General features: G+C 39.6%; 1 protein-coding gene and 1 long non-coding RNA gene across 6 annotated transcripts; both read right to left on the reverse strand.

The window, feature by feature from the left end:
* Positions 1 to 7626: 7626 nt before the first annotated feature.
* On the reverse strand, positions 7627 to 13263 carry LOC132031321 (B-box zinc finger protein 22-like). 5 transcript variants are annotated; one of them, XM_059421231.1, is made up of 5 exons: positions 13202 to 13263; positions 12827 to 13010; positions 9357 to 9785; positions 8217 to 8490; positions 7627 to 8001 (listed from the first exon to the last, which is right to left on the reverse strand). In XM_059421231.1, the coding sequence occupies exons 2-5, from the start codon at positions 13007 to 13009 to the stop codon at positions 7907 to 7909; spliced, it is 981 nt and encodes a 326-aa protein (XP_059277214.1). In that variant the 5' UTR covers position 13010; positions 13202 to 13263; the 3' UTR covers positions 7627 to 7906. The 5 variants fall into 5 exon arrangements, with proteins under 5 accessions (XP_059277214.1, XP_059277213.1, XP_059277216.1 ...); XM_059421230.1 differs by lacking the exon at positions 13202 to 13263 and having other exon boundaries at positions 12827 to 13195; XM_059421233.1 differs by lacking the exon at positions 13202 to 13263 and having other exon boundaries at positions 7627 to 8085; positions 12827 to 13195.
* On the reverse strand, positions 8682 to 9310 carry LOC132031323 (uncharacterized). Its single transcript, XR_009408235.1, has 2 exons — positions 9038 to 9310; positions 8682 to 8928 (listed from the first exon to the last, which is right to left on the reverse strand). It is a non-coding gene; the product is annotated as an uncharacterized LOC132031323 (long non-coding RNA).
* Positions 13264 to 14225: the final 962 nt, after the last annotated feature.

Consider the following 14225-nt stretch of genomic DNA (forward strand, 5'->3'; position numbering starts at 1 on the left):
ATGTGGGCCTTGAAGAGCTCGAACATGAATTGGGAAGAAGCGACCAAACTCAAAGTTGTTTCAAATTAATGAGATGGATGAGTTCCGCTATCGGCATATAAAAGTGCGGCGCTATACAAAGAGAGGATGACGTACATATCATGATAAGAAAATCCTGAAGCGGGAATTCTACAAGCGTGACCCCGTCTTGCTGTTTAATTCTAGATTGAAGCAGCTTTCGGGCAAATTGAAATCACGGTGGTCAGGTCCCTTTGAAGTGGTAAGTGTCTCACCCTATAGAGCTATTGAATCGAAGTCCGAAGACGGAACTCGGACATTTAAGGTAAATATTTGAGAGGGTGAAGCACTACCATGGTATGATTACGGGAGATAGAATTGTGGACCGATATTGGTTAAAGCACCGGGGACGAATACGGACGTGGCAAATCCCGACCAAGAGTAAGCGATAACACCGTCGTGCCGCGACGTTAAATTAAGTGCTTCCCCGGGAGGCAACCCAAGTTTAAAATTCTGTAATTTTATTTTTGTAGGTTTTAGATTTTTATTTTTTTTACAGGTGTCGAGAGCGCAGGAACTGAAACTCGAAAAAACCAGCAAAGTTACACCAGAGCACAAAGACGGGCCATCGACATGTCGACGGACCGTCAATGTGCAATGGCGATGTGCAGAGCTGAGATTCTGAGGCTTAAAAATTGCTCGTCTGCAGGTAAGTAAATCGACGAGCATGTCGACGGACCGTCGGCACGTCGTCAACAGGTCAGCCCTTTTCTTTAATTTTCTTGTCGTCTTTACGCTTTGACGAGTCGTCGACCATAAACTTCGAAAAAAAAAATATAACAGGCCAAACGTGAGACTTTTAAAACAAAATAACGGGCAGAGCATTCATATACGAACAGATGCTATATTCCTCCCTCTTCAAATTCCTAACTTCCCTCCATAACTTCCCATAAATTCCTCCATAAAATCAGCTTCCATTACACTGAACCCTAAAACCATAATACCCACTGATTTTTCAAGTACCGCCTGGTTGCTTGTCCTTTCTTTGAGTTTTTTTCTTATTTTTGGTCAAGTTTTCTTCAAGGTCTCTTTCTATATCAGGTATGTGCATGAATTTCGGCCTTTGCTTGGTCTTAATCTTAGTAGTTGTGCGAAAATTGCTAAAAGAGAGGCCTAGGGTTCCTAACTTAATTGAAGAATTGGATTTTGGGACCTAGGCTGTATTTGATGGCATTGAAATAAAGTGGGTGTGTTGTTAACTAGGATACATGGGTGACATATGTGAATGCTAAGGGTAGAGATTATGACTTAGGGTTTGTATTTGTTGAATGAAATCTATTCTTGAATTGGCAAAATTGTGGTTGGGGGAAGGGAATTTTGGTATGATTGCTGTTAGATGGACTCGTGGGGACGAGAATATCGTGCTCCCATTGAGTCGGCGGGCATTTTGATCAACTTGTTGGTTCATTATGCCTGCCAATGGTCCGAAAAAGAGAAAGTCTATCGAAACATGGTGCTTAAGGAGTGAAGTCTGAGTAACTCCAACGGGTCGGAGGGTATTTCGATTAAAAATCTCGGTTTGAAATCGTTATACCCACCAAACGAAACCCGGATAATGGCCTAAAGTCCAAAAGGTTGAAAATGAGGGTGAAGTCTGAGTAACCCAAAGCCCCAAAACCCCAAATGTGCAAAATAGTGAAAAATTGGTTCTCTGATTGATTGAAATGGAAAACGCAAAATCGAAACAAGTTTTGATGTCTGTCAACTGTTGGTAACTGATGCAGGGCCGTAAACATGTCGACGGCACCGTCAAAAGGTTGAAAAGACGATCCCGTAGAGCTGATTGACGGTCCGTCGACAGGTTCGACGGTCCGTCAAAGTGCATCGACGGTCTGCAGACAGAGAGGATCAGAGAACTGAAACTGAAAAAAAAATGCATTGAAACTAACTGTGTTGATTTCACTTGTACGGATTGACTAGATTGTGGTTTTTGATGATTACAGGTATGGCGCCACCCAAGTTAACAACCACCCGAGGGGTGGCTTGAGGCAAACTCAAAGATCAACGGGTCGGAGGAGGCCCAGTGGCCAACCCACACTTAGAGACGAGAGGTCGGATGACAAGCCTGAGGTTATGCCCGTGAAGAAAAATAGGGCTGCTCCTCCCCCATGGAACAGACAGGTCACAGTACCGGCTCCTACACCTCCCAGTTCCTCCCAGTCTGACGAGGAGGAATCATCTACATCTGGGTCCGGTGATGGATCCGAGGAGGAGGGATCAGAGGCTGCATCTGGAGATGCCTCACCTACCGCACGAGCACAGTCTACTGAGGATGCGCACATCTAGTCCTCTCGGGCTCACATTTTAGATCCCGGACCGGAACTTAAGCGTAGCTCGCGAGGGGCCTTGGTGATGATGAGGGCGAATAAAGGTGATGACACTCGATGAGAACCGCACCCGGGCGGCTAGGGCTAGAGATCTTACCCGTGTCGGGGAACTTAGAAGCAAAAGGCTTGAGGATCGCTTCGTTGTTGGGAGGCTGCCGAACGTTGTGAAAGAAGTCCCCATGAGGGAGATACCGGGCCACCGAGCGAGGGTGAGATTAGAGGGGCGGTGACGACACTCGACGAGAACCGCACCATAAATGAGGAGCGGCGGATCAGTTTTGAGGGGCTAGAGATTTTACCCAGAGCCAGGGAGCTCATTCGCCACTATCAGTCAGAGTTCATGCGAGAGCCGCCTGGAGAGTATTGCCCGATCTTGGTTCACAAGATATATACCGCATACAGGCTTTGATCGAAAAGGATTAGAAAACCACCGGATTGCGCCGTAAATTGAGGGAGATACCGCCCGCGAGCGAAGGTGATATTAGAGGGGTGAGTGTTGATATACCGCCGGTACTATCACGAGTATATTTCGGTAATAACTACGCGAGGTGATGATTCTGAGTAGACCTTATTCCCGCCTATTGAGGAAGAGCTTCAGGTGGTGCAATAGAGTTGATTCATATGCCTTCTCAATGGACAACTTTAGAAAATTTACGACAAAGCGGTCCGGAAAGAGAAAGAGAGTGGCCCGTGATGAGGAGGAGGTGCGACGGAGAGAACTCACACTAGGGGCCCGAGTATAAAGGAGCGACGGTGACAGAGGCCATTCAGATATCGCTCATGGAGAATGTCCAGTTTTGGACTAGGGGAGCCACCTCGAGCAGTGCTCCCAGTGGTGAGACATTGCTATCACCCTTTCCTACTCCGGTGCCGGTGCCTACGGGCACCACTTTCCACCGATGTTGCTACCGATCCGATGTTGCTACGCAGACCGTCGTTGGGCGGTTGCACCACCCGATGCCTCGCACCAATGAGTCGCGAGATGAGCGCACGCCTAGTGCGCCACAGGTATTCCTACTCCCTGGTATTACTTTTTCTACATTGGGGACATTGCAGACTTTTTCGATTGGGGGTGGGAGTATTTGATGTATCATATATGCGTTTAGGACCCCCTCGGCTTTTCTTTGCCATGGTTCTTTTCTTGAGGGGTTTATTTCTTGCTGAACCTGGAATGTTTAGGTCGTGTTTAGATAAAATAGAGTAATGTTGACTTATGTGGTGGTGGTTTGATTAACTCAAGGCTGTCTTATTTTGATTTTGAGAAACAAAGGACTCCCCTCCGAATTTTTTGAAAAAATGGACCTGGTTGTTTAATTGACATGTATTCTTCCTTGTGCGACATTTAGATTATTGGGTTACCTTGTGTGCGAAATTTTAGCGGGGAGACTAGTGTGTTGACAATTCTGATGCCATGTGTTGTGAGGTTTTTTAGATATATTCTCTAGTTTTATATGTGATCTAGAACTTGCCTGGTTAGTCGTGCCTGCATTCTGAAGATAAGTGAAGTTGTGAAATGATCTTAGGCTTTGTTTGTGTTAGAAACCCTGTTTAGCTCGAATATAAGCGTACCCATAGATTAATATCCCTTGTTAGCCAGCGAGTTTGAGCACTCGAAAACATGTTTTGATTAGCCGTAACAAGCTCGATACCCATTCTTAATATCCATCTCTTTTTGCACCGGTCCCTCCTCGGGCACTAAAATAAGAAGATTGAGGCTAAAATTTTAAGTTGGGGGTGATAGGTGGACCAAGGGGAATATGAGGCATAAGCCGAAAGTGGGGTTGAAGTAAAGTGCCTAGTTAAAAGACAGCGGTGTGGTAAGCGTAAAAGAAAAAAAAAAAACACACACCGCATCCAAAGAAAAAAAAATTGTGTAGAGAAGTAGAATCACAATAAAATCACACCGAGGCAACAAAAAGAAAGAAGGGAAGAAAACAAAAGGCAAAAAGGGTAAAAGAGAAGAATAAGATGTAGTGTTCAAGGAGGGTGAGTCACTGTTATCCAAATATCTATCCTACCCGTCCCCAAGCCTACATTACAACCTTGAAAAAGTCCTAGTGTGATCACAGCCGAACTGTCCAAAGTCGAGGGCGCTGAAAATAAGGGCAAGCTTATGGTATTTGCATGTATAGCTAGAGAATTTCTTTGTGAGTGTGAGTGTTTCTCTTCTCCATTGTCTTTTGTCTCATTCTGTGTTTACATATATGTTGGGACATTCTTTGGCCTTTGTGAGGGCATTAGAATTTGTTAAGTGACTGGTTTCCCGTGAGTCTTGATTCGTGTGCGCGATGGTTTCTGTGATAACTAGATGTCATAAATTGAAGCCTCATGGTTAGTTGCAACGAGTCCTTGATTGGTTTTGTCTTTATTGGGGGGAGAGTCATTGTGATACACTTGATATGCCGGAAGTTAATTGCCACAACCACTGTAGATAGCTTTGCTTTGTGATATCGAGGCATTTGTAGATTGAGTCTATTAGTTGACTTGCTTGAGGACAAGCAATTACTTTAAGTTGGGGTGTTGATGTACCGGGAATTTTGGCACATCTAATGCTTTTAACTCTAAGTTTTACTTGTTTTCGAGCAAGTTTGTGTTAGTTTGATGTGTTTTGTGTGTTGTGCAGGTATTTTAAAGTTAGAATGCTCGGAAGCGAAAAAAAAAACGAGGAAAAGAAACAATCTATTCGATAAGCATAAGGACGGACCGTCAACATGCTCGACGGCCCGTCGAGTTGCCTCGTCGATAAGTTCTGCGAAGTGACAATTCATCATATCATCATCGTATCGTCAACTTGCACCGTCGACATGATCGACGGTCCGTCGAAGTGCTTCGACGGTGAGTTCCCGGCAGAGATAAAAGTATATTCAGATCGTCGATTTGGTCATCGAGCATGTCGACGACGACCGTCGAAAGTGCAAAGACGACCCGTCGAAGTGCAAGCCGACATGGAACAGATCGGGATTGATTTTTCCGAGTTTTGACTTGTATAAATACCTGTTTAGGTTTTATTTTTCAAACATCTAGAGTTTTAGACTTGTAGAAATTACTTTTGAGTTGTTATTGCTTTTGAAGATTTCCGGACAATTACATTCATTACTTTCAAGTTTTATTCGTAAGTTCAATACAATAATTCAATTATGCAATCTTCAATCTTTTATTGTTTTCTTGTTGCCATGAGTAGCTAAACACCTTTTACCGAGGTTGTGAACCCAAGGATGGGTGTGTTGTGATTGGGATCGTAAAAGATATACGCATAATAGATTGTTAGGGTTTATTTGTTCTTCGTTTTCATCATATAGTTAGTGGTTGCAAACATTAGCTAACGCCATAAACTTTAGTTTATTTGGGAAAATAGCTAGGGTTAGATAAGAACAAATAACAAGAACTCAGGGCTTTAAACCTTGTTTAATAAATTCACTTAGGAATAAGAAGAATTTACTTGGCATAATTAACCGTTATTCATGCATACTTTCTTATCTTTGGAAAAAGCATAGAAAGAAATAATCTTTTCTTATTGGGAAATAGTTCAGATTCACATAGAGGTTAAGTACATCCATACAAACAGTCCATTAGAAGTATATCAAGATCGATACCCATGATCATACACTTTATCTGACGGGGACACAACCTTGGTTCTTTTTACCCATATATTTACAACTTTAAATTTTCGGTACTTTAAATTAGTCCACAAACCAAATCAACTATAAAACCCTTTTTTGGAATACACCAGGACCGCAAGATTAGTACAATACTTGTTTAGTAAACTTTTCACACCATATTCTCTGTGGGATTCGACCCCAACTTCGTTGGGTTACTATATTTGACAACGTCCGCGTTATACCATTAATAGGTGTAATTTGAGCGTATCAGTTTGCTAAAGGCCAAACTAAAGGCTGAAATGTCCCTATCCATTGTCACATGATTCTCACATGGTCCCCAATATATATACAACATGTTACAATGCTTAACCTAACACTTGCAAATACAAACACATATTTTCTCAAGTGCTAGCCGCCACTGCTTTCAAGGCGTTTTCAAGAACATAGCTGCTACAAACTCAAGGACCAGATCCCTACAACTGAAGATGTCTTAAGTCTTTAGGTTTGTTGAGTCTTTGTCATTTCGTTGAGTCTTTGTCATTTAGTCCTTTACTTGTAATTCTACTCTACTTTCAAGAAGTGTTATTGTAAGATAGATCTCAACTTTTGTTGTTTTGATTTTCTTGTCTAGATCTAGTCAAGATCTGTAGCTTTACAATAGAGTTACAATAAAATTATTGTAAGGAACTTACAATAAAATTATTGTAAGGGGTGAAGAATTAAGAGTTTAATTCCTAAATTGTAAAAGTTGTAATCTGAAGTTATTTTGTTTAGTGAAGTTGAGATCCTACTCCGGTGAGTTGTGATTTTTAATTCCTTGAACAAGGAATTTTCCACGTAAACATCTTGTGTCATTTACTTTTTGTCTTTTATCTAAGGGAACAGATAGAAAACTTGATTCTCTATACTGTTTGATGGACTCATAGTTTCTATCAGTCAGCCTGACATCAATTTCAGTTAGTGAAGGATAAATGGAATAAATGCATTATTCTTCATCAAATATATGTATTCAAGCGTTGAATATTGGAAGAGCTTGACATATTTTTTTAAAAGTTATTTCTATATGTCAGTTTTTGTTATCTTAGTCCAAAACCGATCTTCAAAGCCATAACAACATTTACATAATTGAGTAAATAGCACAAGTAACGAAAATTTTCAAACTATTCCATGCGTAGAATAAGTGGTAGCGGGACGGGTTTATGCAAGTTCAAAAACATAAATTTTGCAATACGAAGCGGGGCAGTGCGAGTTGAAGTCTTTGCAAGAACTGGAAATAACACTATCCCTCAACGATCGAGGGATTTAGCTGGAAAATAAGTGAAATCCCTACCTGAGCTACAGCTGCTTATAAGAACAAATAAAGCCAAAGTCTTGATCAGCTCTGGTTGGCCTGCATTTCGATACAACACCTACAGTTTGTTCCTTCAGCTCCGCTTCTTCGAATCGCGTAATTCTGGAGTTCAAGTGTCTTGCTCCTTCAGCTCTCCTTTCAAGCTTTGACGATTCTTCATTCAAGCGTCCAAGAAAGAGGCTCACATACTAATTATAACTAACATTACAGGTAGTCTAAGCTGAAGGAGAAGGGAAACAACAATGGGATGGAAGAAAATGCAGTAATTTCAGTTTCAAAAAGCGTACACAGACACAAGAAACAAAACAGATATCATTCATAAGCTGATTAGTGTCTGTTATTTATAGGTAGCTACAAGTGGAGACAAAAAGCTCTTACCGTATCACCATTCTGTAACTAACGTGAACGATGAAACTATTTTTCTGCGCCTAAACTATTGATACTAGAACTTGTTACACTTGAACATATGATAGACCTAGATAGCTACTGCAGGTATCAAAAACTGGACCAACTCCAACGTTCACGTGATAGCAAACCAGACAGTACCTCCACATGTATGCCACTTTGTTTAATCATGAAGTCCGAGCAACTACCTCCTTCCATCCGTGAAGAGCTTTTGAAGATGTCGAGCTGGTTTCAGATACCCTGGGAAACCCACTGGCGTCTTCTATAACATGATCCATTGAGGTAAAATCCAAATGTTCAGCAGTAGTCAGAATCATTTATAGCACCGGTCTCGCAAGGAAGACAACTTTAACCAGGAAGGGATTAGACAAATCATAAACTACCACTTTATCGCTATATCTAACAAGATTAGTGCCTGAAACACTTTATTCACTACCTAATAAGAAACTTAAGGAGAATGTGCTTAGAAATGCCTACTCCTTTTGAAACCACAACCATTTGATTGTTGATGTTGGATATTCTGCGAAGGGAAGCAACTAAGGTCAGATTCCAACACTCCAGCATCAAATGGATTCTGGAAAGTGTTCGTTGGCCAGTATAGTCCAGAAGCTGTTGGCGGCGAAGGAATTTGTGGCACTGCCCAACATGTATCTGGCACCTCCGTACTAAAGCACTCATCACCTTCAACTTCTGCGTGAGCATCTCTTAAGATTGGAGAGTTGTCTGATTCTCCAAGCTTTCCATTGTCAGCCTGATAATTTCAACGAAGGAAAAACTAAAATTAGGTACCACAGCGAATTCCATCTAATCCGGTAAAACTATATTGATAGCCATTTGAAAAGACTATCTGACTCATACAAGCATAAAATCCAATCCACAATACAGGCAGTCATCAAAGTGACAAGTTTTCTGCCAAGAAATCACAGATAGGTGAAATAACAAATATGATACATGATAATGTTTTCATCTCCCTCAATTTCACCAGTCTTATCCTTGCCAAGTGATGGTAAGATGAAACTAATATTTCACTTTAAGTAAGCTACATCTGCCAATATGATACCACAAATGTAAATACAGATATATTTCCTCATTCTTTATTCTTCAACGGCTACGCATTTCCCCAACAGCTGTAACCAGAAGTCTGTAACTCCTCATCTCGACACTTCTCAAGAGTCAAAACTCTGACCGCCTGAGAGTTTGGCAAAGCAACACAGTTATCCACCAATACAACACTAGCAATCACAAATTCTATGATCTTGGTGATTGCCGAATTTGGCCTAAGGCCGGCAAGTTTGTACCTAAACCTGTCTTTCCCACTCCAAGATTTTATATGGGGGGCACACCTTCTGCATAATGTTTAGCTCTATCCGATATAGTTGGTATAACAAATAGAATGTGTGACCAGACACTGGCCATCAGATACTTCCCTGTCTCCATATGAAAAAGAACTCCTCACAGTTAGCACGAGACTTGTATGTGCAGCCGTTGGAATACGCCACACTTGGATGATGATAGACACAATAAGATCATCATGTATAAGAAAAGCAAATATAAAAAGAACTGGCGACCGTACTTACCGGAAAAATGAAGAGGAAGGATGAGACGTAAATCATATACCTTAGATGACCCGTAATCCATGTATCCGTAATTATGATTGAAATCACCCATTCCAAGAAGTTCATCAAACTGCCATTGTGGAATGATTCCAGCTGCAGAACCTCCAACCGATGGAAGTCTACCAGGTGCAAGATCCCCAGTCCCACTAGTCTGGACAGGTAATACGCCGTCACACTGAGCATTTGATGACACAGGAGTAGTACTCTTAGGAATTGGAGGAGATTCTTGCTCCACAACCTTCTGGATAGAATGTGACTTCCCTGAGGATGCTGATGTAGCAGGATCGATAGGTTCAAGTCCCACTTTGACTCCAGTCAGCAAGAATCTCTGGTGAGCTGAGACATAAGCATTGGTGGTGTGAATAGCGATGTCACATTTTCGGCAGAGCAAAGCCCGATCCTCAAGGCAAAAGAAATAGCCAACAGTTTCCTGTACAAAATAGCATCTCTTACTATCAGATAGGGTAAAAAGCTAGGAAATACGCATGAAGCATGGATAAATAATTCTTTTTCCTTTTGATAGATTTGATAAAACACAACTGCATTGGCGCCACAAGGTATTATCAAAACTTAACCAGTGAAATAAAGAATCTGGAAAACATAGAGCATAGCATTTGCTTGACGAGAGACTACTACTTTGGCTCCATGAAAGAAAGGTAAGTAAGAAGCCCAGGTGAAATGATGTCTCCCAAAAACAAGTGCTATTGCTATAGCAGAAGTTGAGCAGTCTTTGGCAGCACTTCAGTTTGCGAATGACATAATCAAGTCGCTAACGAATGTTAAAGGATGAGAATATAGCACTATTGCTATAGCAGAAGTTGAGCAGTCTTTGGCAGCACTTCAGTTTGCGAAGGACATAATCAAGTCGCTAATGAATGTTAAAGGATGAGAATATTTATATAAGAATGGATACACATTCGCATAGCGGCATGTAGTCGGATATGATCCTAAAACATTCAGCATCTATTTTTTTTGCTTTTAATTTAGAGTTGAGTCACTCTGGGAAACAAGGTTAAGGAGCGTTTTGATATGCAAAATTCAATCATATGTTACCAGGAACCAAAATTTTCACAGTTATAATTTTGAGACAAGGTATGGTATATTCATCTTTAGCTTTCTCTTCCTGTCCAGAGTAAGTTGCCCCTTCCCTCCTCTCCCTTTCTTTTCCATTCCTACTTTTCCTCCTCCTCCTTTTCCATTACAACCTTTCCTTCTCTATCATTCATACGGAAAAGCATAGGTTAATATAATTATAAGAAGAAGAACTAACCTAAATAGCCGTCCACACAACTGCTCAAACTAAAAATAGCCGAAGGATGTATCCATGAAAAATATGTATATAACTTTGTATAATCAGCGTATAATTATGTATACTAGCTAAGAAAAGTAAACTACGAATCCGTAAAATAGACCCTCACTAGCTTTTGTACTCTCTGTCCTGCTAAATGATACACCACTTGCTTCTTATTATTATATTTTTCCTCCTCTTTTCACTTTCTCCACATATATATCCTGCTGGCTCTCAGAGAAATTTTCACAAATTGATCCTCCTTCAACTAATGCCCAAGCACTGCAACTTTGCAAGGAAAAAAGAGGCTACGATAATCCCATTGACCTTAGCTGATAACCATTCTTGCTCTGTTTGAAGGAAAGTAACCAACACAACATGGTGATGCTCTACAGCTGGTCCCTAAAGTAAGGGATCCATTATTAAGAATAGACACCTTCTACCTTCCTTTGTCACTCGAAACGAAAGGAATTACGCGGCATCAGGGGCGGAACACACTAAAGTAACACATTGAACTTGACATTGCTGCAAGATTAGTCAAGGAGAGAAGGGGAAATATGACAGTTTCATAGCTGAGCAATCAGCAGGCTAGCAATAGGTGTAAAGAACTTGGACAATGGAGTATCATTTTTTCGAAAATCTAATACTAAGGTGAGAAAAGAAATGCACATTCAAGTTGTACCTGCATTTAAACCTGTTGAATAAGTGCTTCAAAATTGACTTGAGTAGTCTATTTTTTACTGTTCTTGACTTGGTCCTTAAGTTTCTGATTTCAGTTGAAAGAACAACCAATTTAGTACCAATTGTTTCTGCATATTTGCCTGTGTTTCAGTTGACGGTTATAGGCTATTAGAACATTTTCTGCCCAACAAGTGTTTGATTTATCTCTCTTTCAACTTTTATTTTCCGATAAGGGAGTGATTTGATATATTTCCTATTTCATCTTGTTTGTTGTTTCCTTCATTCTTTTGCAGTATTGGACTGTTCTTTAAGTATCTTTGAGGTCTTTTCTCCAATAAAGCTGTGTAATCTGAAATCAATGTCGACTATCTTGGAATCAGTGATTGACTATCTTGGGACGTATTATCCTCCTTTTATTTCAATCTATATGATATTATTTCTATTTTAAGACGTCCAGATATGTTTCACACTATACATTTTCTAACCAACTTTCACAACATTCAAGAATTCAAGTTCAAATTTTGATCTATAGTCTTTATTATCAAACTGACTCTTCAGCCATAACATTTGTAGAAATATAAATCAAATTAATATCTTAAACTTTATGCTAAGTCTAGCACCTTTATATAAAATATATATATGATATGTTGGGAGTGCACTGTCTTTAGTGATATTCTGATAGATATATAGAAACATCTTAGCAGAAAGATCTCAGAAATTACCACCCGGGAGTGATGTAAGCACTAGGTCCTATCGACTGCAGGGGTTGCAGAGGGCGGCAGCCTAAATATACATGATTTTCCTTCATAATTATATATCCTTGTAAATACATCTTTCATTAGATAATAAAAATAGTGACGATCGTGGTTTTCTTCAAGTTTCCACGTTAAAATTGTTTGTTCTTCTTTTTCGTTATTATTGATCGAATTTTTGTTGTCTTCATAACACCTGTTATGTTAGACTATTCTTAATTCTTCCAAACTAGACTGGCAAACAAATGAAGTGTATTAGTACTATATCTACTACGACCTCAACCAACCTTTCCACAGCAAATGCCAACCAAATTTGAATTTATTTTCCAATCATATGGAAATGGGTAAAATGAAAAACATTATTATTCAGCATTAAAGAAAAGAAAAGGAAAGAAAGCAGTGCTGCAGCAGCCACAATTTAAGTCAAATATAAATAGCATCAACCAACGGGAGAAATGGTTTTGTAGCCCTTTACAAACTTCTTTTTTTAAGTTTTACCACCTTTAAAGATATTTTATTGGAAAAACAAAACAGATAAAAGATCTGAAAAGGTCATTTTCTTAAATTGCAAGAGAGCAAGAAATTTCATTTCCTCTTCACCTCTTCAAAGATCATGTCGTTTCCTTTGCTTAAAAAATGCAAGTAGACATATATTCAGTTCATTGAACAAAGGACACTACACAGTACGCTATACTAACAGAATAATTCAATATAGAATAAAACTACAATTAGAGTTGAAAAGAAGTTTACTTGGCAAATGTCACACTTGGGCATGGGTGCAGATGAAGCAGAAAGAGGCATTCTCTGGTGTTTACTAGCAAGCTTATTTGCAGCATGAACTTTATCATCACATGACCAACAAAGTGCTGCTTCATCAGCACAACACAATACTTTTGCCTCTGCTATCTCACACGCGTTACACTGAATTTTCATCCTTAATTTAAAAAAAAAAAAAAAAAAAAAAAAAAAACAACAACAACAACAACTTTCCACCTCTAAAAACACAAGCTAAGATCTTTGATTTTTACATGAAAAAAAAGATCTGCAAGTGAAATGGTGCAAAGGGGTTGTGGGAATAATAAAGAGGGTGTGTGTGAAAAAAAACAGGAAGAAAAACGATGGTACCTGCCACCACCGCCCAAAACATAAGGGTTTAAAGAGAATTGTCACAGAGGTGTAGACTGATGTTTTTAACGGGCTTTATGCTTATGTTTCCAAGATGTTGGATTTTTTTTAGGTTGTTGGCAGAAAGGTTGTTATACACGTGTCAGTTACTGGGGAATTGACACGCTGAGCTGGCACGGACTATAAGGGGATATTTGTCAGTGTTACATACTCAAGTAAACTAACAAGTGTTAGGGTGACTTGTGGGAAATGCTGAAGGTTATCTTCGTGGTGAAGGATCCTAAGGATATCCATTTGAAGATAAACAACAAGAAGAAAAAAAAAAAAAAAAGTAAAAATGAGATCATGGTAAGCTCAAACGCACATGGAGTCGTTTACATGTAAAGTGCCACATGAGGATTATGGCAGGAAAATTAGGAAACCATCTAACAGAACAGCACTTCTTGTCAGTTGTCATTTAGGAGACTGCATGTTGCCTAATGGCCTGTATTAAAAAAATCTTATGGAAAAATACTTCATCACTAATACATGTAGGGACTTCTCTTCATCACGAACACTTGTATGGACTTCTCTTCATCACGAACACTTGTTTGCTTAAAATATTTGATCACGAACACTTGTAGAGAATTCTTCGTAGCTTGAGGCATGCCAATGGCACTGTCCTTAAGGATATTTCACCCGATATGGGTGTATCCCTCAAGATTCAACAAGCTCTTCTAGTACAAAACTAGGAGGCCAGAATCTAACAAAGCTTTCTCAAAGCAGAACACCCAGCACAAAAATATAAGAGGAAGTATATATATTTGTGTATGTTTCCTCCTCATATTCTTATCTCACCAAAGAAATAGACTATGTATATATAGTAGAATTAGTGTAATCAACCGAATGGGGTTTCAGCCTCTTGCAACGGTTAAGAAATATTTGTTTGTTGTGGTAATAAAAGAAATTAATAGGTTAATAAAGAGCAAAATGATTAATGACCATAAAGATGTCAAAGAATAAAGGTAATTGTCGTTTATGGTAT

The sequence above is a fragment of the Lycium ferocissimum genome, chromosome 9, assembly GCF_029784015.1.
Source record: "Lycium ferocissimum isolate CSIRO_LF1 chromosome 9, AGI_CSIRO_Lferr_CH_V1, whole genome shotgun sequence".
In the NCBI taxonomy this organism is placed as follows: domain Eukaryota; kingdom Viridiplantae; phylum Streptophyta; class Magnoliopsida; order Solanales; family Solanaceae; genus Lycium; species Lycium ferocissimum.